Source organism: Mobula birostris, chromosome 12 (genome assembly GCF_030028105.1).
Source record: "Mobula birostris isolate sMobBir1 chromosome 12, sMobBir1.hap1, whole genome shotgun sequence".
NCBI lineage: Eukaryota > Metazoa > Chordata > Chondrichthyes > Myliobatiformes > Myliobatidae > Mobula > Mobula birostris.
In genome coordinates, this window is record NC_092381.1 from 7,509,753 (window position 1) to 7,537,581 (window position 27,829).

The 27,829-nt window shown below is 41.1% G+C and overlaps 1 protein-coding gene across 1 annotated transcript in view; it reads right to left on the reverse strand.

Annotated features, from left to right (window-relative positions):
* LOC140205737 (cAMP-dependent protein kinase catalytic subunit beta) overlaps positions 1–27,829 on the reverse strand; it is a 239,223-nt gene that overhangs the window by 25,341 nt on the left and 186,053 nt on the right. Inside the window, exons 3-5 of the mRNA XM_072273292.1 lie at positions 23,005–23,133; positions 11,163–11,261; positions 2,527–2,609 (exon numbers count right to left, since the gene is read on the reverse strand). Of these exons, the coding sequence (XP_072129393.1) occupies positions 2,527–2,609; positions 11,163–11,261; positions 23,005–23,133 (311 nt within the window). The remainder of the gene's footprint in view (positions 1–2,526; positions 2,610–11,162; positions 11,262–23,004; positions 23,134–27,829) is intronic.

Here is a 27,829-nt window from a genome sequence, read left to right on the forward strand (position 1 = left end):
GAAATATGAAAACAAGCTAGCAAATAATATCAAAATGGATAGTAAAAGATTTTTCAAGTATACTAAAAATAGAGAGATGAGAGTGAATATAGGACTGATAGAATACGAAGCAGGAGAAATAATAACGGGGGACAAGGGGATGGCTGATGTACTAAATGAGTATTTTGCGTCAGTCTTCACTGTGGAAAACACGAGCAGTATGCCTGATGTTGTAGTGTGTGAAGGAAGAAAAGTGGGTGCAGTTACTGTTACAAGAGAGAAGGTGCTCAAAAAGCTGAAAGATTTAAAGGTACAAAAGTCACCTGGACCAGAGGAACTGCACACTAGGGTTCTGAAAGAGATTGCATTAGAGATTGTGGTGGCATTAGAAATAATCTTTCAAAAATCATTGGACTCTGGCATGGTGCCAGAGGACGGGAAAATTGCAAATATTAAAGAAAGGAGGAAGGCAGCAGAAAGGAAATTATAGACCAGTTAGCCTGACCTCAGTGGTTGGTAAGATGTTGGAGTCAATTGTTAAGGATGAGGTGATAAAGTACTTGGTGACATAGGACAAGACAGTACAAAGTCAGCATGGTTTCCTTCAAGAAAACTCCTGCCTGACGAATCTGCTGGAATTCTTTGAGGAGATTACAAGTAAAATATATAATATATAAAGGGGATGCAATGGATGTTTTATATTTGGACTTTCAGAAGGCCTTTGACAAGGTGCCACACATGAGGCTGCTTACCAAGTTAACAGCCCACTATACTACAGGAAAGTTACTAACATGGTTAGAGCATTAACTGATTGGTAGGAGGCAGTGAGTGGGAATAAAAGGATCCTTTTCTGTTTGGCTGCCAGTGACTAATGGTGTTCTGCAGGGGTCAGTGTTGGGACCACTTCTTTTTATGCTGTATATAAAGCATTTGGATGATGGAATAGATGGCTTTGAGGCTAAGTTTGCACATGATACAAAGATTGGTGGAGGGGCAGGTAGTGTTGAGGAAACAGGTAGGATGCAGAAAGACAGATGAGGAGAATGAGCAAGAAAGTGGCAAATGAAATACAATGTTGGAAAATGCATGGTCATGCACTTTGGTCGCAGAAATAAATGTGCAGACTATTTTCTAAACGGGGGGAAAATCCAGGAATCTGAGATGCAGAGGGACCTGGGAGTCTTTGTGCAGAACACCCTGAAGGTTAACTTGCAGGTTGAGTCGGTGGTGAGGAAGGCAAATGCCACGTTAGCATTAATTTCAAGGGGTCTAGAATATAAGAGCAAGGATGTGATGCTGAGGCTTTATAAGGCACTGGTGAAGCCTCACCTTGAGAATTGTGAACAGTTTTGAGCTCCTCATCTTAGAAAAGATGTGCTGACATTGGAGAGGGTCCAGAGGAGGTTCGTAAGGATGAATCCAGGAATGAAAGGGTTATCATACAAGGAACGTTTGATGGCTCTGGGTCTGTACTCGCTGGAATTCAGAAGGTTGAGGGGGAATCTCATTGAAACCTTTCGAACGTTGAAAGGCCTAGACAGAGTAGATGTGGAAAGGATGGTGAGAGTCTAGGACAAGAGAGCATAGCCACAGGATAGAGGGGGTACCCTTTCAAAACAGAGATGTGGAGAAATCTCTTTAGCCAAACGGTGGTGAATTTGTTGTCACATGCAGCTGTGGAGGCCAGGTCGTTGGGCGTATTTAAGGCTGAGATTGATAGGTTCTTGACTGGACACGGCATCAAAGGTTACAGGGAGAAGGCGGGGAACTGGGGTTGAGGAGGAGATAGAAAAAAAAGGATCAGCCATGATTGAATGGCAGAGCAGACTCGATGGGACAGATGGCCTAATTCTGCTCCTATGTCTTATGATACTCTCTGACACCCTGACTAATGAAAAGCCTATCAAACTCTACTTTAAAAGTACCCTGTGACTTGCCGTTCATAGTTGTCTGTGGCATTGAAATCCACAGATGCACTAATCTCAGGCTAAAGAAAACAAAAGTCCTCCTAATCTCTACTCTCAATGAAGGTCCCCCTATCCTGAGGCTGTGCTCTCTGGTCCCAGACTCCCCCACTATAGGAAACATCTTCTCTATATGCACAGTATCTAGGCCTTCCAATATTCAATGGTTTCAATAAGATCTTCTAAACTCTAGTGAGTACAGACCCAAAGCCATTAAACGCTCCTCATATGTTAATCCTTTTGTTCCTGTAACCATTCTTGTGAACCTCAACTGAATCCTCTTCAATGCTAGCACATTTTCTTAGATAAGGGGCATAAAACCTACTTACAATACTCCAAGTACGATCTAACCAATGCCTTATAAAGCATCAGCATTACATCCTGTATGGAATGGTGAAGACTCAATGGGCTAAATGGCCTAATCTGGCTCCTATGTCTTATGTCTTATGGATGATGCACTCAAGTTACTGGACAGGTTGCCTAGATGCTGATTTTTCAACGATGGACAGTGCCTTGAGGAACACTTATGTTCATCACAAATATTTTATATTATTCATCAGTCCATGGGCGACTTAAATCTTACCTGAACCTTCCAATTCTTCTAAGATGTGAAAACATTTCACCACCTGGTACGTACTCCATCACCATATATAAATTAGAGTTGTCCTGAAACATAAAGTTAGATTATGAATTAAAGTGGTAGCCGTGAACATCGAGTACAATGGTTACCTCTTTGTAATGAGCAAAACAACAGAGAAGGCTACAGGTAAACTGAACATCTGCAAATACCACCTGGGTTAGAAGGTTAAATACACTTAGTGGCCACTTTATTAGGTATACCTCTACACTCACTTATTAATGCAAATATCTAATAAGCCAATCAAGTGGCAGAAACTCAATGCATAGAAGCACAAAGACATGGTCAAGAAGTTGAGTTGTTCAGATCAAACATCAGAATGGGGAAGAAATGTGATCTAAGTGACTTTGACTGTGGAATGGAATGATTGTTTGTGCCAGACGGGGTGGTTTGAGTATGACAGAAACTGTTGATCTCCTGAGGTTTACACGCACAACAGTCTCAACCAGTTTATGGAGAATGGTGTGAAAAATAACAGCATCCAGTAAGGGGCAGTTCGGAGGGTGAAAGCACTTTGTTAATGAGAACTCAGAGGACAATGACAAAACTGGTTCAAGCCGACAGGAAGGCGACAGTACGGTAACTCTAATAACAACATGTTACAACTGTGATGTGCAGAAAAACATCTTTGAATGCACATGTTCAGCCTTGAAGTGGATGGGCTACAAGCAGAAGAGCTCACTGGGTAATTGAGTGCAAGTGGCAATTGAGTGCACTTCCACTAAAGCAAACATACCTATTAAGTTTAGGGCAAGTTATTTATAAATAAAACTCCAAAGGAGAAGAAAACTGGCTTGTTATCACAGCAATGAAATATCTGTGAAAAATTTCAACCTAGATGTAAATTAATGCCAACAAGGATGAAAAATCAATTTCATTTGCCATATATTTATTTATATGTATTAGGAATTTGTTGTGGTGTGTTGGTTAGGGTGCAATATTTAACAACTAACAATATTCCATAATTAAAGTTCATAGTTTGAAGTACATTCATTATTATGTATAACTATATACAGCCTTGAGATTTGTCTCCTTACAAGCAGCCACAAAACAAAGAAACCCAATAGAACCCATTAAAAAAAAACAGCCAAACGCCCAAACAGCCAAAAACCTATGTTTCCAATGTACAGAAAAAAAATCATGCCATCAGTAAAAGGAAGCAAACAACATTCAGAACTGAAGTTCATGAAAATGAGTCCACAGCCCCGAAGTCAATAAGTCAATCCAGGCCACAGCTTCAGTTCAGCGCAGAGGTGAGTAAACCTCGTAAGCAACAAGCTAAACACCGTTGAATTATATAAAGCATTATGTACAAATTTATTTAAAAATAACTATAAGTACAGATATGGAATAAAACATGCATAAATACATAACACCAGCATCTCTTTACTAAGTAAACATCATTATAAAAAGTGGTTTAAAGTACAGTGCAGTGACTAAGGTAAGTGAAGGTGGTGAGGTGCTTAACTAGAATGGTTGACCAGATGAACTGCCTGGTGGAAGCAGCTTTTAAGATGGCATGAAGTTTGCTTTAATAGAATCAGAATCAGGTTTAATATCACTGACATAGCTCAAGAAATTTGGCAGCAGCATTACAGTGCAATACATAAAAATACAAAAAATTGTAATTAGAAATCCAGTGGATTCCAGTTAATTGGACCATTAGTTAATTGGAGCAACTGCTTATTGAGACAAATTCTTAAGAACAAAATCAAATCAAGAAAATAGCCAGGATTCCCTTCATTCATTTGGGATACTACGCCACTTAATTGGCGCAGGAGACTTTTGCCGCACAGTATCTAACTAGTGTCAGACTTATGCACTTGTGCAGCCATTAGACACACTGTGCTTAGAGTGAACAATTTTTAAAATAGCATCAGTTGCGTGTATTTGTGTTCAAAACTATTTGGCACTGATAGTTGGCAACAAATAATCAGTAAGTCAATTCAGAACTGTTTGGCTTACTGCAGTTTCAAGCATTCAGGATGGGAGATATTACAATGGTCGGGAGTGAAAATGAAATGATTTCATTTCTTCAAAGTTAAAAACTATGAAGAATTTGAAGGTATCGACAATCATCTTGATGCTAAAATTAAGATGAAGATTTGAAGGATGCAGATGTCAATAACATTCTATGAAGGCAGTCCACAATCTACACTGGATGTCTTTTGTTCATTCATTCAAAAGAATGTGTATACTGGATGAATTCCTCTGTCAATAACTATTAGGATTATAAGTTTAATAGTATTGATAGTGTTCTAACTTGTTCCGTATTTCACTTAAATACTGTACATAATTTGATACCCAGTTAAACAATAGTTTGTCTTTTTTATATCTCTTTAACTATTTCTGTGAAACTTTGGCTAAATGGGCAGCTGCTTAATTGGACCAAAATGTACTGGTCATGATGTGCCCCAGTTAACCAGGATCCACTGTATATATAAAAAAAATTAAATAATGAGTGCTAAAAGAATGCAAAAATAGTAAGGTAGTGTTCATGGGCTGGTTTATTGTCTGTTCAGAAATCTGATGGCAGAGTGGAAAAAGCTGTTCTTAAAATGTTGAGTGTGAGATTTCAGGCTCCTGTATTTCCTCCTTGGTGGTAGTAAGAAGATAGCATGCCCTATAGCGCTTTTCAGAAGGGAGCTTTTGAAACAATTTTAGGAACAGAACAATGATAACTGGTTTAAACAGAACAGTAAGGCACAAAAAACCATATCTAAGCATTTATAAGTTTCCTCCAGCATTTTGTGTGTTCCTCTAGATTTCCAGCATCTCGTCTTATTTTTATTAGTCACGCAAATCAGATTGAAAGTTCAAAGTAAATTTGTAATCAGAGTAAATATGTTACCATATACAACCCTGAGATTCATTTTCTTGCAGACATTCATAGTAAATGCAAAGAAACACAATAGAATCAAGAAAAGACCACACTCAAGACCAACAACGATTGTGCGAAGGACAACAAACTACACAAATGTAAAGCGAATAAAGTAACAATGAAAATAAATAAGCAATAAACATCGAGAATATGCAATGAAGAATCCTTGAAAGTGAATCCACAGGTTGTGGGAACATTTCAGTGAAGTTGAGTGAAGTTATTCCCTCTTCAGCCTGAATATTGAGCAGTAGAATCTTTTCCTGAACCTGGCTGAGTGGATCCTGAGGCTTCTGTACCTCCTTCCTGATGGCAGAAGCAAGAAGAGAGCATTGCCTGGACGGTGGGGGTGCTTGATGATGGATGCTGTTTTCTTTTCCTGCAACAGTACTCCATGCAGATGTGTTTAATGGTAGGGAGGGCTTTACCTGTGATGCATTGGGCTTTTCCATTCAAGGGTATTGGTGTTTGCATACCAGGCTACGATACATGTTGATGGCAGGCATGTAACCCTGGCTATTTCTACTGTAATTACAATTGCTGCTCAGGACACACTAAATACTAAATTTTGCCTTCATCGTTTGAACCCTGCCCATCATAGTGGTCAGGCAGGTTGAGTTTACTATGGATTTGTCCAACATTCCCTCTAATATTTTTTAACAACTGCGAGGACCAACCAGTGCCTTGGGCAGGAAATGTTTTTACACGAACTGAAAACTGCATGGCACTTTAAATGTTTATTTTGAGTGGGACGTACGAGGTGTCCAGGGAGGGACAGCACCTCTGGTGAAGGGGCTTGTCGTGTCCATTCTGGGGCAGCTCACTCACCTTTGGTCCCCACCAGACACTCAGCTCTCACCTGCAGCTCCAAGTAGCTGTTTGCCTTCGACAGCGGAAACGTCCTGGTACACTGCTTTGATAGTTGGGTTAAACCAGGTAAGGGCAGCCGAAGCACTCCGTACTCTGGTGAGTTAGGGAGATGCCTGTCTTGGCATGTGAAGTCAGCTCCGGCGGACTCTACAGTGAGATCCAACAGCCGGGAAGGGCAACGCTCCGAGGAGAGCAAAGGGCATGACAAGGCACAGAAGAGTTCACGGTCATGTTTGCGACACTTGTTCATTCCACTGGATCCGGACTTTGGAGTGCAATGGCCTTTCCACTTTAAAAACCCTCTTGCACAGGTTTCCTGTCATTGTCGGATATGATGGACAACCACCATGTATCACGAATATTTAGAATAAAAATCAAAAAATGACATACTTTTGATTTCATTTATTAACTGAAGGTTATAATGAAATACAGTACAACAAAGAAAATCTTTCCTATTTCGTAAACTTTTAAATATTGTTCAGCGGGCCAGTGGTTTGTTAACAATGAGCTACTGACTTCCACAGTACAGAGTCACTTGAAACATTGACAATGTAAATACACTGAAACTCTAAAATGTTTCAAAGTAAAGGCTCTGGTATGTTTATTATTTGGAAAGTTTATAGATTATATTTATTAACTATTAATTACAGGGCATTTCACAATTATATTAACGGATTTCAAAATTAGCATAATTTAAAAATAATAGTAAGATTATATATAAGAAAATTCTAGCTGCGCAGCTTAGAGGGAACAGTGAACTTGTTCACAGTTCAAAGCAAATTTTATCATCAAACTATCAAAATATTACACCACATATAACCCTGAGATTCATTTTTTTGTGGGCATACTCAGCAAATCTATTGAATAGTAACTATAACAGGATCAATGAAAGACCAACCAGAGTGCAGAAGAAAACAAACTATGCAAAGACAAATATAAATAAATAGCAATAAATAAAAAGAACATGAGATAATGAGACACAGAGTCTTTAAAAGTGAGATCATTGGTTGTAGACACGAGGAAATCTGCAGATGCTGGAAATTCAAGCAACATACACAAAACGCTGGCGGAACACAGCAGGCCAGGCAGCATCTATAGGAAGAGGTACAGGCGATGTTTTCGGCTGGGACCCTTCGTCAGGACTAGCTCGTTAGTCCTGACGAAGGGTCATTAGCTGTAGGAACTGTTCATAGATGGGACAAGTGAAGTTGAGTACGGTTATCCCCTTTTCTTCAAGAGCCTGATGGTGGGGTAGAAACTGTTCTTGAACCTGGTGGTGTGAGTCCTGAGGCTCTCATACCTTCTACCTGATGGCAACTGTAAGAAGAGAGCACATCCTGGGTGGTGGGGATCTCTAATGATAGATGCTGCTTTCCTATAACTCTGTTTCATGTAGATGGCTTTGGACCTGCACTCACTGGAATTTAGAAGAATTTTGTGGAGATCTCATTGAATCCTACCGAATGTCGAAAGGACTAGATAAGATAGATGTGTGAGGATGTTCCCTCTGGTGGTGGTATCTAGAACTAGAGGGCACAACCTCAAAATTGAGGGGCGACCTTTTAGAACAGAAGTAAGGAGGACTTTTTTTTTAGCCAAAGAGTAATGAATCTGTGGAATGCTCGGCCACAGACTGCGGTGAAGGCCAAGTCTATGGGTATATTTAAAGCAGAAGTTGATAAGATTCCTGGTTAGTCGAGACATCAAGGGATATGGGAGACGGCAGTTGTATGGAGTTGAATGGGATGCAGGATCAGCCATGATGGAATGGCAGAGCTGAATGGCCTAATTTTGTTTCTATCTTATGCTCTTATAGATGTGCTCAATTGTTAGAAGGGCCTTATTCCATCATGAATAATCAGTCATTGTCAGAAGAAATTGCCAACCATGAAAGGGTATAATTTGTTTTTTTTTGAACACCAAGTAGGTTTACAAGGAGATCATAATTTTGGATGGGTCCTGAACTTTGGTACAAAGGAACAAATCAGCATTGCTTTACAATGCCAGTGATCACTGATCAGCAATCAATTCCTGCTGTTGTCTGTAAGGAGTTCGTACGTTCTCCCTATGGCCATGTGGGCTTCCTCTGGGTGCTTTGGTTTCCTTCCACATTCTAAAGGCGCATGAGTGAGGGTTAGGAAGCTGTGGGCATGCTGCACTGGCACCAGAAGTGTGATAACACTTGCAGGCTGCCTCCAGCACAATCCTCGCTGATTTGATTTGGCGCATACATCACATTTCACCGTAGTTGACATAAATGTGAAAACATAGCCTTTCACGATCCCAGAACACATTCTACATAGTAAGAACGCTCATCAATGGCTCTACTTTCTGTGGAGGCTGAAGAGCTGGATTTTGCACATCCACACTTGCATCATTCTACAAATGTACAGTAGAGCATCCTAACAAGCTGCATCACTGCACGGTATGGAAAATGCACTGTGGTGGACGGGAAGGCTCTACATTGGGTGGTCAAGACTGCCCAACGCATCACTGGCACCAGCCTACCCACCATCAAGGTGACAGAAAAAGGCCAGTCATATCATGTAGGATCCCACCCACCCTGCTCCTGGACTGTTGTCCCACTCCCAGCAGGGAGGAGGCTATGCCAGTCCCACAAGACTCAGAAACTGTTACTTTCCCCAAGCAGTAAAGCTGATCAACACCTCCCACTAAGTCCACCACTATATTACTTCCTGTCAGTCACCGTATGTACAGCCTAGCATCACTTTATGGACATAAAATCAACGCATATAAACTACCTTATGCATCTGTATTCATTGTTTTTTAAATTATTGCTGTGTTTTTTTTACTTATTGCGTTTTTTGTGTTACATCGGATCCGGAATAATGATTATTTTATTCTCCTTTGCACTTGTGCACTGGAAAAGACATTGTACAATCTTGATTGATTATTTAATGAAACTAATCTTTTTGTCTCTTTAAAGGAATGCCTTTTAAAGAGCCTGGAGTTAAGATTTTAAATTGGAGTAATCAAACAGCAGAATGCAGTGAAAACTGAGGAACTCCATCAAGCAAAATCCAGTGACACCAATTCCACATAAAGATCACGCATACTGACTAATCAGATGTTCTGATATGATTTTAGTTGCTTCTGCTACAAATATGTACAAGCTGAAGGAAATGAAGGTTTGAAGTCTAAGTTGGCCAAACACATTAATAGAAACTTCTTAAGCAATGACGAACAGCAAAATTGCACAAGTGAAGTTGCCAGCAAGGCTGCCAACTGGCAGGGAGCTTTGCTAGCACACTAATGGAATGAAAAACCAGGAATCATTCAATGTTTGGGTATAGTTTGATCCACTATAACCAACGAGGTAACAGTACAAACTAAGGAACATTCACAAAATGCAAGAGGAACACAGCAGGTCAGGCAGCATCTATGGAGAAGTACAAACAGTCGACATTCTGGACAGAGAGCCCTCATTAGGGCTGGAAAGGAAGGGGGAAGAAGCCAGAATAAGAAGGTGGGAGGAGGGGAGGAAGTACAAGCTGCTAGGTGACGGGCAAAACTAGGTGAGGTGGAAGGTTAATTTGTGGATATGGAGCAATATGTGCATAAATTCCAGCAGGTATTTTGCAACGTAAACAGCATTATAAAAGTGGTTAAAGCGTTTACAGTGCTGTGATGAAGGTAAACTAATGTTTGTATTGCCCTATCTAGTATTAAAACCCAACTCCAACAACTAGCAATGAAGGTGCATAAGATTGCGATTAAAGCAATTCTTTTAACAGTTCAGTCCTAATAGAGTAATAAAGTAATACTGCACAAAATCTTGACAGCTTCCAGGTCTCATCTGCATGGACTTCCAAGACCTCACATAATCAGGATGCACAACCACTCCTCTCTTCCCATCATCCTCAACATGTGTACCCCATTCCCCCATCTCTTATGGCATTTATTTTTTGTGTTGCATCAGATCTGGTGTAACAATTATTGCGTGGTATTAGATAGGATAAATACAAGCAGGCCTTTTCCACTGAGGCTGTGTGGGATTACAACTAGAAGTCATGGGTTAAGGGGAACATGAGTGGAAACTTCTTCACTCAGAGTGTTGCGAGAGTGTGGAACAAGTTGCCAGTACAAGTGGTGCATGCAAGCTGAATTTCAATGTTTAAGTTTGGATAGGTACATGGATGGTAGGCATATGGAGGGCTATGGTCCCAGTATAGGTTGATGGGAGTAGGGAGTTTAAATGGTTTGAGAGAGTAGATGGGCCGAATGGCCTGTTTCTGTGCTACACTTTTCTACGACTATGACTTCCGTGACTCTAATCTTGAGTAACAGTTGAAAGTCTACTTTGAATCCTATTCAGTGCTCTTCAATACATAAAACTTTAGAAATTCTCTTAAGCTGAGTGTGCGGCTGATTTATGCAAAGGGTTCATAATCCATTTTAAAGGTATGGAATGATTAAGATTCAAGATTAACTTTAATTGGCACATGATTAAAATTAAGATTAGTTTTAATTGTCACATGTACATTGAAATGCATAGTGAAATGAATTGTTAATGTCAAATCAAGTCAGTGAGGACTGTGCTGGGGACAGCCTGCAAGTGTTGCCACACTTCTGGCACCAACATAGCATGCCCACAACTCACCAACTCTTACTGTATGTCTTTGGGATGTGGGAGGAAACTGGAGCACCCGGAGGAAAGCTATGCGGCCATGGGGAGAATGTACAAACTCCTTACAGTTAGAGGTAAGAATAGAACTCCGATCTTACAGTTAGTGTCGTAAAGCGCTAAACTAAATGGTAGGCTGTACTGTCACATCAATGCACTTTCAAAGTCTGATGTTTATGAATTATTTACCTTGAAGGAATACTCCAATTTCACCAGAAATGGGAAATTAACTGCTTGCAATATTCTCTTCTCATTGAGTGTGTGTTCGATTTGTTTCAGTTTGACAACCTACAACACAAAAACATCAATTAACATTCACAGTGAATGGATTACATTGCTAATTTGTGCAATCGTCATTCATTTTATTGGAACTTCATGGGTAAGAATGGAAGAAGTAACATGTAAATCTCATCAGGGATAACCAGTGAATATCCACGATATCAATACTCTCTATTCATAGGTATTGGTTCTTATTTGATTGCTACCCCTTCATTTGGGGTGGAGAAGAGAAATGAGTCTTGTCTAAACAGTTAAAGTTTGGTCCACATTGACAACAGAATGCAAAAATACAGCACGATGAAGAGTTTAATTCCACACTGTGTCTTGTATTGAAGATGTAGTGTTTGTTTGTTTGCTTATTTATTTATTTATTTATTTATTGAGATACAGTGTGGAGAAGGCCCTTCGAACTGCGCTGCCCAGCAACCACTGAGTTAACCCTAGCCTAATCACAGGAGAATTTACAATGACCAATTAACCAACTAAGTGGCATATTGGAAAATGGGAGGAAACTGGAATACCCGGAGAAAAACCACACATTCCACAGGAGGACATACAGACTCCTTACAGATGATGTCGGAAATGAACTTTGAGCTCCGACGCCCCGAGCTGTAATAGTGTCGCGTTAGCCGCAACGCTACAGTGGTGCCCATGTTGAAAGCAAGACTCATCACACTATCTCCTGCACTAGGCTCACTCTTACAAAGGACCTCAAAACTATAAGAGTTTCTTACCTTGCAGGGTTCCCTTCCTTCTATAATCTACAGGTTTTTAAAACGCAATCCTGGCATCACCTAACCACTGAGTGTTGATTTATCTTGTCTTCGCTACTACTCTTTTCATTTCTGGTCCCGCACAGTGTTCTGTACTATGGCCCTGGCCTTTCACATTTTACCTGGGTTACTCAATAACAGAAACAAAGAGAAAGTTAAGCAGGCAATAATTAACTCTATAGACATTAGATGCACTTACTTAGCAGATGTGCTGTATATTCTAATTCACTATTAGAACTCAATTAAAAATAGAAAAACCTATTCCCAGCACCACCACTGTGACCATAGCAACATCAATGTTATTTTAAGTTTCATGAACTTTAAAAAAAAATTATTTATTTAAAGATACAGCAACAGACCCTTCTGGCCCTTTGAGATGTGCTGCCCCACAACCCACCTATTTAACCCCACCCTATTCACAGGACGTACTAACTGGTTCCTCTTTTGGACCGTGGGAGGAAATTGAAGTACTCAGAGGAAACCCATGTGTACATGGGAAGAACGTACAAACTTTCTTCCAGAGAACACTGGAACTGAACTCTGAACTTCAGAGAGGCAGGACTGCACAGGCGTGTGACATCGGGCAGTGAAGTGGGGAAGATTTAAAAGGTCAGAAATCCTGATTCGGGTTTAATTCGGAGAAGTGAGTCTGAGAATCAAAGCGGGAGTGTGGCGGAAGTCATTTTTAATTTTTCGGGTTTTTTTCCACCTCGGAGTTCAGAGAGGCGGGACTGCGCAGGCGTGTGACATCGGGCAGTGAAGGGCGGAAGATTTAAAAGGAACACAGCCTTATACAGCCGGCAGCGTCGTTTGCGGGCTGCAGAGTGAAGGCTTAAAGGTTTTGGCTCAACGGGCTTAGGCGGAAACAGGAGAGGCGAAGTAGGTTTGGTTTTTATTTTTTTCCTGTTATTTGAGGAGAGGGGGAAGTATGAGTGTGAGGGCAGCTTGTTGTTCTCGGTGTCGGATGTGGGAGGTCCTGGAGTCTCCCAGCCTCCCGGACGTCCACATCTGTGGCAGGTGCGCCGAGATGCAGCTCCTAAGGGACCGCGTTAGGGAACTTGAGCTGCAGCTTGATGACCTTCGTCTGGTCAGGGAGAGTGAGGAGTTGATAGAGAGGAGTTACAGGCAGGTGGTCACACCAGGGCCATGGGAGGCAGACAAGTGGGTCATGGTTAGGAGGGGGAAGGGGAAGGGCCAGGTACTAGAGAGTACCCCAGTGGCTGTGCCCCTTGACAATAAGTACTCCTGTTTGAGTACTGTTGGAGCGGACAGCTTACCTGGAGGAAGTAACATTGGCTGTGCCTCTGGCACAGAGTCTGGCCCTGTAGCTCAGAAGGGTAGGGAAAGGAAGAGGAGGGCAGTAGTAATAGGGGACTCGATAGTTAGGGGGTCAGATAGGTAATTCTGTGGATGCAGTCAGGAGACCCGGATGGTAGTTTGCCTCCCTGGAGCCAGGGTCCGCGATGTTTCTGATCGCTTCCAAGATATCCTGAAGTGGAAGGGAGAGGAGCCAGAGGTCGTGGTACATATAGGTACCAATGACATAAGTAGGAAAAGGGAAGAGGTCCTGAAAGGAGAATATAGGGAGTTGAGAAGAAGGACTGCAAAGGTAGTAATCTCAGGATTACTGCCTGTGCCATGTGATAGTGAGAGTAGGAATGCAATGAGGTGGAGGATAAACGCGTAGCTGAGGGATTGGAGCAGGGAGCAGGGATTCAAGTTTTTGGGTCATTGGGACCTCTTTTGGCGCAGGTGTGACCTGTACAAAAAGGACGAGTTACACTTGAATCCTAGGGGGACCAATATCCTGGCGGGGAGATTTGCTAAGGCTACTGAAGAGACTTTAAACTAGAATGGTTGGGGGTGGGAATCAAACTGAAGAGACTAGGAGAGAGGAGGTAAGTTCACAAATAGAGAAAGCTAGTAGACTGTGTGGGGGAGGATAGGCAGGGGGCAGAGATTAGGAGCACTCAGACCGAAGATGTAGGGAAGAAGAAAGAAAAAGATAACAAAATTGTTTGCACCATTAGGGATAAACAGAGAGTAAGAGGTGGAGAGTTTCTTTAATGCATCTATTTTAATGCTAAGAGCATTGTAAGGAAGGTGGATGAGCTTAGAGCATGGATTGCTACCTGGAAATATGATGTTGTAGCTATCAGTGAAACATGGTTGCAGGAGGGGTGTGATTGGCAACTAAATATTCCTGGATTTCGTTGCTTCAGGTGTGATAGAATCAGAGGGACAAGAGGGGGAAGTGTTGCATTGCTTGTCAGAGAAAATGTAACAGCAGTGCTCTGGCAGGATAGATTAGTGGACCATTTGGGTGGAATTGAGGAATGGGAAAGGTGTAGTGACGCTTATAGGGGTGTTTATAGACCACCTAATGGGGAGCGAGAATTGGAGGAGCAAATTTTTAAGGAAACAACAGATATTTGTAGTAAGCACAAGGTTGTGATTGTGGGAGATTTTAATTTTCCACACATTGACTGGGAAGCCCATTCTGAAAAAGGGCTGGATGGCATGGAGTTTGTAAAATGTGTGCAAGATAGTTTTTTGCAGCAATACATAGAGGTACCAACGAGAGAAGGGGCAGTGTTGGATCTCCTGTTAGGGAATGAGATAGGGCAGGTGACGGAGGTATGCGTTGGGGAGCACTTCGGGTCCAGTGATCACAATACCATTAGTTTCAATATAATTATGGAGAAGGATAGGACTGGACCCAGGGTTGAGATTTTTGATTGGAGAAAGGCTAACTTTGAGGAGATGCGAAAGGATTTAGAAGGAGTGGATTGGGACAATTTGATTTATGAGAAGGATGTAATAGAGAAATGGAGGTCAATTAAAGGTGAAATTTTGAGGGTACAGGATCTTTATGTTCCTGTTAGGTTGAAAAGAAAGGTTAAAAGTTTGAGAGGGCCGTGGTTTTCAAGGGATATTGGAAATTTGGTTTGGAAAAAGAGAGGGATCTACAATAAATATAGGCAGCTTGAAGCACATGAGGTGCTCGTGGAATATAAAGAACGTAAGAAGAATCTTAAGAAAGAAATTAGAAAAGCTAAAAGAAGATATGAGGCTGCTTTGGCAAGTAAGGTGAAAATAAATCCCAAGGGTTTCTGCAGTTATATTAATAGCAAAAGGATAGTGAGGGATAAAATTGGTCCCTTAGAGAATCACAGTGGACGGCAATGTGCTGAGCCAAAAGAGATGGGGGAGATTTTGAACAATGTCTTTTCTTCGGTATTCACTAAGGAGACGGATATCGAATTGTGTAAGGTAAAGGAAACAAGAAGGGTAGTTATGGAAAGTATGATGATTAAAGAAGAGGAAGTACTGGCGCTTTTAAGGAATATAAAAGTGGATAAGTCTCTGGGTCCAGACTGGATATTTCCTAGGACCTTGACGGAAGTTAAGTGTGGAAATAGCAGGGGCTCTGACAGAAATATTTCAAATGTCATTAGAAACAGGGATGGATGGTACCGGGGGATTGGCGTATTGCTCATGTTGTTCCATTGTTTAAAAAGGGTTCTAAGAGTAAACCTAGCAATTATTGGCCTATGAATTTGACGTCAGTGGTGGGAAGATTGATGGAAAGTATTCTTAGAGATGGTATATATAATTATCTGAACAGACAGGGTCTGATTAGGAACAGACAACATGGATTTGTGCGTGGAAAGTCATGTTTGACAAATATTGAATTTTTTGATGAGGTTACTAGGAAAGTTGACGAGGGTAAAGCGGTGGATGTTGTCTATATGGAATTCAGTAAGGCCTTTGACAAGGTTCCACACGGAAGGTTAGTTAGGAAGGTTCAATCGTTAGGCATTAATATTGAAGTAGTAAAGTGGATTCAGCAGTGGCTGGATGGGAGACACCAGAGAGTAGTGGTGGATAACTGTTTGTCAGATTGGAAGACGGTGTCTAGTGGTGTGCCTCAGGGATGAGTACTGGGTCCAATGTTGTTTATCATATATATATTAATGATCTGGACAATGGGGTGGTAAATTGGATTAGTAAGTATGCAGATGATACTAATATAGGTGGAGTTGTGGATAATGCCGAGATGGCCTGTTTCCGTGCTGTAATTGTTATATGTTATATGTTAATCACTACCCTATTGTGGCGCCTAACGGCAGTGGGGTTTTGTTATGGGATTCCTGCTTGGACAGACTGCATTTATAATATTCCTCATATGACAACACAACCACAATATCACCCTCAATATGAAAGATCATGACTTTGTGGTTCCTTGAAACAAGTGAGGGGTACTGATTTTTTTTGGGGGGGGGGCTCAAACTAAGTATACTGTAAATGTCAGGACCTTTAAGAGCCATGATGAACATAGAAATAGGGTGTGAACAAGTAGATAGGGTGCGAAAGGCAGCGCATGACATACCCGCCTTCATCAGTTGAGGTACTGTTGTTGGGTGTGTACAAGTTGACAAGTTACATTTAGAGCCATATTTCTCTCACATCCAAGCATCAATCGAACTGTGTTGAATGAAATTTGATCCTCCACAGCCTGCCAGAGTAGCAGCTAGCATAAAGACATCACCCATCTCTGGAACATTCTCTCTTTTTCTGCAACCCCTCCATTAGAAAGACATTGCAAAAGCTTGAAAGCATGCACCATCAGGCTCAAGGTCAGCATATATCCCACTGTTAAGACTATTAAATGGTCCCCTAGTCAATTTGGCTCAATCCATCCATTAGGATTTTGCACCTTACTATCAACCTTCACTTCCCCTGTAACTGGAACACATTATTCTGCACTGTTATTGTTTTCCCTTGTCCTACCTATATAAAATTATAACCAAAAATATTCACACAGAGCCCGCTCAAGATAGGATAAATGCAAGCAGGCTTTTTCACCAAGGTTAGGTGAGACTAGAACGAGGTCATGCATTAAAGGTCAAAGGTGAAATATATAAGGGGAATCTGCACTCAGAGGCCTGTGAGGGCATGAAACCAGCTACCGGCGGAAGTGGCGGTTAAGGGTTTGATTTCAACACCTGAGAGAAATTTGTATTGGTGTGGGGATAGGAGTGGTATGGAGGGGTATGGTCTGGATGCAGGTCAATGAGACTAGGTCAATTAATAGTTTAGCATGGACTAAACGGGCCAAAGGGCCTGTTTCTATGCTGTAATGTTCTATGACTCTACCTCAACACATTGTTGTTATAATTTGATCTGTATGAATGGTATCCAAGACAAGATTTTCACTGTACTTTGGTACAGATGAGAATAATAAACCATTTTACCAATTTTGCGGAGGGATTTCGTACTTCAGTTCAAAGTGGTCTTCCCCCTTTTCTGGGACTATGATCCTTCAGCAAGGGGGAATGTCCTCCCTGCATCCATCTTGATGAGCTTGCAAGATTTTTGTAAGTGTTAATGAGAACACCACTCAGCCTTCTAAACCCCAGAGTATGGGCCCCACTCACTTACACCCATATGGCAAACCTGCCATCCATGTAACTAGCCTTAGCAGCACACCTCCAAATTTTGGTGTTTTAGAGGCATTTAGATTTCTGAATGGAGATTGAACCCATGAACACTAACACATTATTTTTTTCTTTCTCTTTTTGCACTATTTATTTAATTTAACTTTTTAAATGTATGTACTTTTTGTAATTTACAGTTTTTAAATTATGTATTACAAAGTACTGGTGCCAGATAACAACAAATTTCATGACATATGCCAGTAATATTAAACCTGATTCAGATTCTTTAGAAAAATGGCCATGTTTGCATGCTAATACAATTGTTCTGTCATCCTCTCAATTTGGGAACTTAGAATGTTCCTGACAAACTTCAAAGTAAATTTATCATCAAAGTACATATATGTCACCATATACTATCTTCAGATTCATTTTCTTGTGGGCATTCATGATAAATACAAAGAAACATAGTAGAATAAATGCAAATCTGCACACAACAGAGATGGACAAACAACCAATTTGCAAAGGAGAAGAAATTGTGCAAAAAACAAACAAATAAATAAATAATCAGCCACCGTGAACTTCCAGAGTCCTTGAAAGTGAGACCATAGGCTGTGAAATCAGTTCAGTGTCGGGGTGAGTGAAGTTATCCGCACTGGTTTAAAAGCCTGATGATTGAGGGATAATAATTGTTCCAAAACTTGGTGGTGTGGGACCTAAGGGTCCTATACTTTCTTCCTAATGCGCTTTTAAGTGGCATGCTTATATCCAACCACATCATGTAACTGAAAACACATTTACCAGTTACCTTAAGACCATAAGACATAAGAAAAAAATCAGGCCATTCAACCCATTGAGACTGCTCTGCCATTCCATCATGGCTGATTTATTATTCCTCTCAACCCTATTCTCTTGCCACCTCCCCATAACCTTTGATTCCCTGACTAATCAAGAATCTATCAATAATCTGTTTTACATATACTCAATGACTTGATATCCATAGCCAGCTGTGGCAATGAATTCCACTGATTCACTACCCTCTAGCTAAAGAAATTCCTCCTCATCTCTGTTCAGTTTTGAAAGAACATAAGTATATATTTGCACTGCAAACCACTGTCAGTAGAACAGTCTACTAAAAACAATGATAACATTCCATAACCACCCAGAAGCACACCTCAATTATAATTAGAGGCCAAGGTCTTCCTGCCTTTGATCTGCAATAAAATGCAGCAACCTCACAATATTGTATGCTAAAGAAAGATGCACTACTCTGGATTCATTTAACTCGCTTTACACTTCTACAAACTGATTCAAAATAACTCTCTTTAAAATACACTTGTTGAGAAAGTGAGGCTCCAAGTTCTAAATTATCTCTGCTGGTCTTTGACTCTTCGACTATGTGCTCATCTAGACTAGCTACCACAGACATGTCCTTCCTTGACCTATCAACCTGCAGCTTGTACTCCTGTCCCCCTCCTCACCTTATTCTGCCTCCTGCCCCCTTCCTTTCCAGTCTTGATGAAGGATCTCTGCCCAAAATGTCAACTGCTTATTCCCCTCCATAGATGCTGCCTGACCTGCTAAATTTCTCCAGTGTTTTGTGTGTGCTGCTCTGGACTTCCAGCATCTGCAGAATCTCTTGTGCTTCTAACAAGCTCCTAACAATTTGTTTTTAAAGTATCAAACCTCTTTCCATATGTTTAATTGTGTTGGATCAGCATTTTTGCATTTTGAATTCTTGTACTGTAAAACCACACACTCCAAGTGCATCAGTCACCAGCTGCATTTAACTGACTACTACAATAGCAGCTTTTCTCTAGAGAGCATAAATACAAGAGATTATGCAGGTACTGGAAAACGTAGGGTCTCTGCCTGAAACTACTGACTGTTTACCCCTCTCCATAGATGCTGAGTTCCTCCAGCATTTTGTGTGTGTTCCTCCAAGAGCACATTCAGTTGACAAGTTACAAAGCACAAGATCTACAACTGATCTTAACTAGTTACGTCACCTTCTGGTATGGAGGAGTAACTGCACAGAATCAGAAAAGGTTGAAGGACATTGTAAACTCAACTAGCTCCATCATAAGCATTCACCTCCACAGCACTGAGGACACCTTTAAAAAGCGATGCCTCAAAAGGCAGTATCCATCATTAAGGATCCCCAGTCACAGAACATGCCCTCTTCTGATTGCTATCATCAAGGAGGAGGTACACGCATCAAAAGCCACGCTCGACATTTCGGGAATAGCTTTTTCCCCTTCACCATCAGCCTTCTCAATGGACAATGAATCCATAAGTACTACCTCACTATTTTTCCTCCTTTTTGTAGCACAACTTTTTTTTTATATAAACTTCTACTGTAATTTATAGGCTTTTAAAATTAATGTGAATTGCAATGTACTGCAGCAGTGAAACAACAAATTTCATGACATATGCCAGTGATATTAGGTCTGATTCTGATGACAGCCAATGCTCAAATACCAATTAAAACTCTGGTTCTCCATTCTTGAACTTGCTTTCAGCTTTCCAGTTCTAGGCTGCAGGCGTCTGGAAGTGGGTTAGGTTAGTCAGTCGCAATCTATGCCTTTAAGGTGTTTAGAAATATAGAAACTCAAGCCTTTTTGATATGGAAAATGAAGGGTATAATATTTTTTCATCATTTATTCTTGGATAACTGTTTCATGTCTTTTGAACAGTTGTCTAATAAATATAATTTGCCCAGATCCCATTTTTTTTAGATATTTACAAATTAGAAACTTTAAAAATACTATGCTACCTACCTTTCCGACTTCATATCCAACTGATATCACGGAAAAATTTTTAGGTTTAAATCCTAATCAGAAACAACAGCAACTATTTATGACATGATTATGAAAATACAGCATGTATATCTGATAAAATTAAGAATGAATGGGAAAGGAAACTTCAACTTCACTTACCTATAGAGAAATGGGAGAAAATTTTTCAATTAGTTAACTTTTCCTCTATATGTGCTAAACATACGTTGATACAATTTTAAGGTAGTGCATAGGGCCCATATGTCTAAACATAAACTAGCTTGTTTTCCCTCTCATATGTCCTGTTTGTGACAGATGTCATTCAGAGGTAGCTTCTTTGACTCATATGTTCTGGTCTTGCCCTCTTTTGAAAAAATTTTGGACAGACATCTTTGATATTATTTCAACAGTCTTGCGTACTGATTTACAACCTCATCCTATTACCGCAATTTTTGGTTTACCAATGATGGAACATAGTTATTTATCATTTTCAGCTTGTCAGATGATTGCATTTGTTACGTTAATGGCTAGAAGATCCATTTTATTGAATTGGAAAGAGATCAATCCCCCTACATTTCAATGGTTTTCCCAAACTATATCTTGTTTAAATTTAGAAAAAATCAGAGGTGTCACTTTGGTGTAGCTTAACCTTACCTGAATCCTTTTTATTAACCTAAAATATACAGACAGGGGAGCGGAGTTAATGACATTAATGATTGTATTCGATGTAATATAATAGCCCAGCTTTGTTTAGTTCAGTTTAGTTTAGTTTTTTTTAATTTTGTTTTTTTTCTTGATATTTTTTCATTTTTCTTTTTATCATGTTTAATTATATTAAGAGTTTGGGAGGCCTAATATACTAATATTATTGTAGTTTTTACTTGCATATGTCAATTACCAATAATGTAATCCCAATCTCTTTGTATTTGTATTGTTGTTATCTTTATGAATTTGAAAATTAATAAAAAGATTAAAAAAGAAAGAAAGAAATATAGAAACATAGAAAACCTATAGCACAATACAGGCCCTTCGGCCCACAAAGTTGTGGCAAACATGTCCCTACCTTAGAAATTACTAGACTTCCCCATAGCCCTCTATTTTTCTAAGCTCCATGTACCTATTCAAAAGTCTCTTAAAAGACCACATTGAATCCGCCTCCACCACTGTTGCCTGCAGCCCATTCCACATACTCACCACTCTCTGAGTAAAAAACTTACCCCAGACATCAACTCTGCACCTATTCCCCAGCACCTTAAACCTGTGTCCTCTTGTGGCAACCACTTCAGCCCTGGGAAAAAGCCTCTGACTATGCACACGATCAATGCCTCTCATCATCTTATACACCTCTATCAGGTCACCGCTCATCCTCCGTTGCTCCAAGGAGAAAAGGCTGAGTTCACTCAACCTATTTTCATAAGGCATGCTCCCCAATCCAGGCAACATCCTTGTAAATTTTCTCTGCACCCTTTCTATGGTTTCCACATCCTTCCTGTAGTGAGGCGACCAGAACAGAGCACAGTGGGGTCTGATCAGGGTCCTATCTACCTGCAACATTACCTCTAGGAACCCAAATTCAATTCCACGATTGATGAAGGCCAATACATCGTATGCCTTCTTAATCACAGAGTCAACCTGTGCAGCTGCTTTGAACGTCCTATGGACTCGGACCCCAAGATTCCTCTGATCCTCCACACTGCCAAGAGTCTTACCATTAATACTATATTCTGCCATCATATTTGACCATATTTACAATCATGTTTGTGCCAGTCTTTGACACATCTGGTGTGGTAGGCAGCCCTGCTAACATTGTCAGGTGAATTCCAATATTTGGAGACCCAGACATTCTTAATGCTATTTATTCTCAAAGCAAGATTTATTTGAAAATAAAATAATCAAATGGTATGCATTACCAAGTGGTATAAAATTGCTCAGTTTCATAGCTTGTGGCTTGATACAGTTAAACGATGTGCTCACTGCAGTCTCAAAACATTAGACTTTAGAAGGAAATGGTCTTTGAAGTTGTGCTACACTTCTGATGTTATCTTAAGATGACCTTTTCAGCATCTCTCTGTATTATGTGGAAAAGGCCAAAGCACAAAGTTTACCAAAGACACTTCTGTATTTGTAAGCATTGCTTCTCTCTGTGAAGATTAAACGAGATTTGTGCACATCTTTCCAGACAGCACCCCGCATTTAGTAATTAGGACAAATCATAGCAACATTTTGTCAAACCTCCCAAGAGGACCACAACCTTGTCATAGGGTTTGAAGGTTTGTGTGCCTCAATGACCTGGAGAATCATGCTGGCTGGAAGCCAGAGCTTTATGCTTTTCCTCTCGGTAGGATCACCCACGCCAAACAGGTCAAAAGGTAGAGGCCAGACTAAGAATGATCCACCGGTCCTCCATGTTCAGAGGTTCAGCTCAGGGCTAACAACCCTGCTGAGTCAAACAAAGCTGTTATGGAAACAGCAATGAAGAATCCTCTATATCTGAGTGTGAAGGTATACGTGAGTCTCCACTCGGGACTTATATGGCTGACAGCAGTGAGAACTGAGAAGAAGCTACTGACATGATGAAGGAAATCCTGAACACCACCAACATCAAGGTTGGAGGACCTTCATTGCTGCTTTAAATGCTAATGTTGTATATAGCAGTAAGGAATCTACAAGATCCTATTGAAAATATTTTAGTACAGTGATAGCAAGAGTCAATGACAAACAAAAAAAACTCTCTTGGCTACTTCACATAAAGAGACATACTTACTTTTTGTTTATCAAGTATCTTCATGGCATAGTACTGTTCTGTGCCTTTGTGTTTCACCAACATAACTCTTCCAAAAGAACCCGTTCCAAGTGTTTTTTGCCTTTCAAAATCATCTAGGCCTGCAGTATTCTGAAAAATATAGATATTGTTTTTTTTTAGTTTTTTTCGATATCCAGAAATATTTCATTGGTGTGCCTTCTCCTTAATTTTCCCAAACACCTTGTGACTTTTCTGGAGTTGCTTCTTTCAGAGGGTATAGTACTCAAATATGAAACTCACCTCAAGGAAGGGGACTTACTTAATAGATTTTGCAAGTTATACAAGCAAACGTAGTCATTCTGAAGGACCACAATAAAATACTTCAGCATACAATTTAAAAGATTTCCAACAGAAACTGAATAATTTCTGCCACGGAATCTAGACATGTGAAGCCAATTTTAGCAACCCCATTAACACCTTGGCAAATTATCTGCAATTTGTGAGAAATTACTGTAATTATTAGCAACTGATACTCCCCTCTCCCCTTTTAGGTACATCAGCATCATGGACCCAGCCATAATACGCACTGATATGAACTGATTTCCCTACCATGTCTCTGCCAACCATCGTGCCTATTTATACTATTCCCCAACAACCACCCCCAATTAATTCCACATCCTTCTACGTCCTGCTCTGTCAAGGAACTGTCCAAGCACCTCTTAGCTGTTGTTAAGCAGCTCTCTTAACTGGAGTCCTGATGAAAGGTCTCAGCCAGAAATGTCATCATTTCAAGGGTCATTGTCATCACGTGCTTAATCCCTCTTCCAAAGATGATGCCTGATCTGCTGAGTTCCTCCAGCACGTTCTGTGTGTTGCTCTGTATTTCCAGCATCTGCAGAATCTTTTGTTTATTTTTAACTGTTGTTACTGTTCCTGCTTCCTCTAGCAGCTCATTTCAGCTATCAATTACACGTGAAGAATTTACCTCTTTTAAATCACCTAGCTCAGAAAAGGGCCAGTAATATCATGAAGGATCCCAATTAATCTGCTCATGGACTGTTTGTTCCACTCCCATCAGGAAGGAGGCTATGTAGCATCCACACCAGGAACACCAGACTTACTTTCCCCAAGCAATAAGGCTGATCAACACTTCCACCCACTATCCCAACTCTCCATACCCCCAACCATCAGTACATTATCATTTCCTGTTAATCACCTTATGCATTTTATGTATAGGTGCTCCTGTGCCTAGCATTGCTATATGGACATACAATCAACCTATGTATATAAGCTGCCTTATGTGTATATACTTACTGTACTTTTAAAATTTATTATGTTCTTTACCTTATTGTTGTTTTTGTGCTGTATTGGATCTAGTTGATAGGAGTAATGCACAGACACAGCAGAAGTGTTCTCGCACAGGTCCGGTGAAGAACTTTAAAAACCCAGTCTCAAGAAAAGAAGCGTACCGCTTAGCGGAATGGTCATCGTGGGAGTAATCTGAGTCCAAGTAGTAAGGTTTCAGCGAGAATAGGCAGAGGCAAGGTAAACAGGTAAGTTCACTCCTTATTTCTTATTTTCTGAATTAACTGTTAGGTGAATAGGGGATATGTCTGTAGAGTCAGTGTTCTGTTCTGGGTGTCAGAAATGGGATTTCAGGTAGTACTTTATTTTGAGTACTGTTGGGGGGGGGGGACCTGTGAGTAGCAACAGTGGCCATGCCCCTCGCACTGACTGTGTCTACCCCTGCGGCTCAGAAGGGCAGCAGTAACAGGGCACTCTATAGTTAGGGGGACAGTTAGGCAATTCTGTGGATGCGTAAAGGAAACACAGATAGCAGTTTCCCTCCTAGGTATCAGAGTCCGCGGTCTTTCTGAATGTGTCCATGATATCCTGAAAAGGGAGAGTAAGCAGCCAGAAGTCATGGTACATATTGGTCCCAACGACATAGGCAGAAAAAGGGAGAAGGTCCTGAAAACAGAATACAGGGAGTTAGAAAGGAAGCTGAGAACGTGATGGGTTTTTAGAGCAGGGTGTGTTTTGAGCCTGCTTGAGGAAAAGGCTATCTTAGATTGGGTGTTGTGTAATAACCCAGGTCTTATTAGGGAACCTAATGCAAAGGAACCCTTAGGAGGCAGTGATCATAATATGATTGAATACAGACTGAAATTTGAGAGGGAGTAGCATAAGTCACATGTATCAGTATCACAATGGAATAAAGGAAATTACAGAGGCATGAGAGAGGAACTGGCCCAGGTGGATTGGGGATGATACTGGCAGGGATGATGGCAGACCAGAGATGGCTGAAATTTCTGTGAATAGTTCAGAAAGCGCAGGATGGATATGTCCCAGAGAAGTAGTTCTCAAATTGCAGGGCTAAGCAACCGTGGCTGACAAGGGAAGTGAAGGACTGTATAAAAGCCAAGGAAAGGGCATATAAGGAAGCAAAAGTGAGTGGGAAGTTGTTAAAATCTGGAAAAACAAACACCCTTTGTCTTATACCCCCAAAGCCAACATTGTCTTTATGTCCTCGTTGTCCACGGGAATGGTACCGGAGGACTGGAGGGAGGTGAATGTTGTCCCCTTGTTCAAAAAAGGTAGTAGGGATAGTCCGGGTAATTATAGACCAGTGAGCCTTACATCTGTGGTGGGAAAGCTGTTGGAAAAGATTCTTAGAGATAGGATCTATGGGCATTTAGAGAATCATGGTCTGATCAGACAGTCAGCATGGCTTTGTGAAGGGCAGGTAGTGTCTAACAAGCCTGATAAGAGTTCTTTGAGGAGGTGACCAGGCATATAGATGAGGGTAGTGCAGTGGATGTGAGCTACATGGATATTAGTAAGGCATTTGACAAGGTTCCACATGGGAGGCTTATTCAGAAAGTCAGGAGGCATGGGATCCAGCAAAGTTTGGCCAGGTGGATTCAGAATTGGCTTGCCTGCAGAAGGCAGAGGGTCGTGGTGGAGGGAGTACATTCAGATTGGAGGATTGTGACTAGTGGTGTCCTACAAGGATCTGTTCTGGGACCTCTACGTTTCGTGATTTTTATTAACAACCTGGATATGGGGGTAGAGGGGCGGGGTTGGCAAGTTTGCAGACGAGACAAAGGTTGGTGGTGTTGTAGATAGAGTAGAGGATTGTCAAAGATTGCAGAGAGACATTGATAGGATGCAGAAGTGGGCTGAGAAGTGGCAGATGGAGTTCAACTCGGAGAAGTGTGAGGTGGTACACCATGGAAGGACAAACTCCAAGGCAGAGTACAAAGTAAATGGCAGGATACTTGGTAGTGTGGAGCAGCAGAGGGATCTGGGGGTACATGTCCACAGATCCCTGAAAGTTGCCTCACAGGTAGATAGGGTAGTTAAGAAAGCTTATGGGGTGTTAGCTTTTAAATGTCGAGGGATAGAGTTTAAGAGTCGTGAGGTAATGATGCAGCTCTATAAAACTCTGGTTAGGCCACACTTGGAATACTGTGTCCAGTTCTGGTCGCCTCACTATAGGAAGGATGTGGAAACATTGGAAAGGGTACAGAGGAGATTTACCAGGATGCTGCCTGGTTTAGAGAGTACGGATTATGATCAGAGATTAAGGGAGCTAGCGCTTTACTCTTTAGAGAGAAGCAGGATGAGAGGAGACATGATAGAGGTGTACAAGATAATAAGAGGAATAGATAGAGTGGATAGCCAGCACCTCTTCCCCAGGGCACCACTGCTCAATACAAGAGGACATGGCTTTAAGGTAAGGGGTGGGAAGTTCAAGGGGGATATTAGAGGAAGGTTTTTTTACTCAGAGAGTGGTTGGTGCGTGGAATGCACTGCCTGAGTCAGTGGTGGAGGCAGATACACTCGTGAAGTTTAAGAGACTACTAGACAGGTATATGGAGGAATTTAAGGTGGGGGGTTATACGGGAGGCAGGGTTTGAGGGTTGGCACAACATTGTGGACCGAAGGGCCTGTAATGTGCAGTACTATTCTATGTTCTATGTTCTATATGTGAGAACAAGATGACCCTATACTGACCCCTGTGGCACACAGTTGGTCACAGGCATCCAATCTGGAAAACAAACACTCTTTGTCTTGTATCCCCAAAGCCAACATTGCCTGAAAATTGCCAGCTCATCCAGGATTGAATGTGGTGGGACATTCCAGAGCAGCCTACTATGCATGACCTTGTCAAAGTCCGTGTAGACAATGTCTACCATCTGCCCTATCCTCTTGGTCACCTTTTCAAAAAAAACTGACCAAATTTCTAAAATGGAAAATCAGTCCTTAACTAGACTTAGTTAAATTTAGTCAATTCTCTAGGACATAATCAGGCCAGCAAGGTGGCATACTGGTTAGCATAATACTACTACCCATTTCCTATAGAGGGTGAGTCTAGGACCAGAGGGCACAGCCACAGAATAGAGGGTCATCCATTTAGAACGGAGATGAGGAGGAATTTCTTTAGCCAGGGGGTGGTGAATGTGTGCAGTTCATTGCCACAGCTGCAGAGGCCAAGTCATTTGGTATATTTGTAAGTGGAAGTTGATAGGTTCTTGATTAGTCAGAGCATCAAAGGTTATGGGGAAAAGGCAGGAGAATGGGATTGAGAGGGACAATAAATCAGTCATGATGGAATGGCGGAGTACCTCGATAGGCTAAATGGCCTAATTTTGCTCCTATGTCTTATGGTCCTACTACAGAGCCAGCAATCTGGGTTCAATTCCTGACTGCTGTCTGTAAGGAGTTTGTACGTTCTCCCTATGATAACCTGGGTTTCTTCTCGGTGCTCTGGCTTTCTCCCACATTCCAAAGACGTACCAGATGATAAGTTAATTGGTCATATGGGTGTGATTTGGCAATT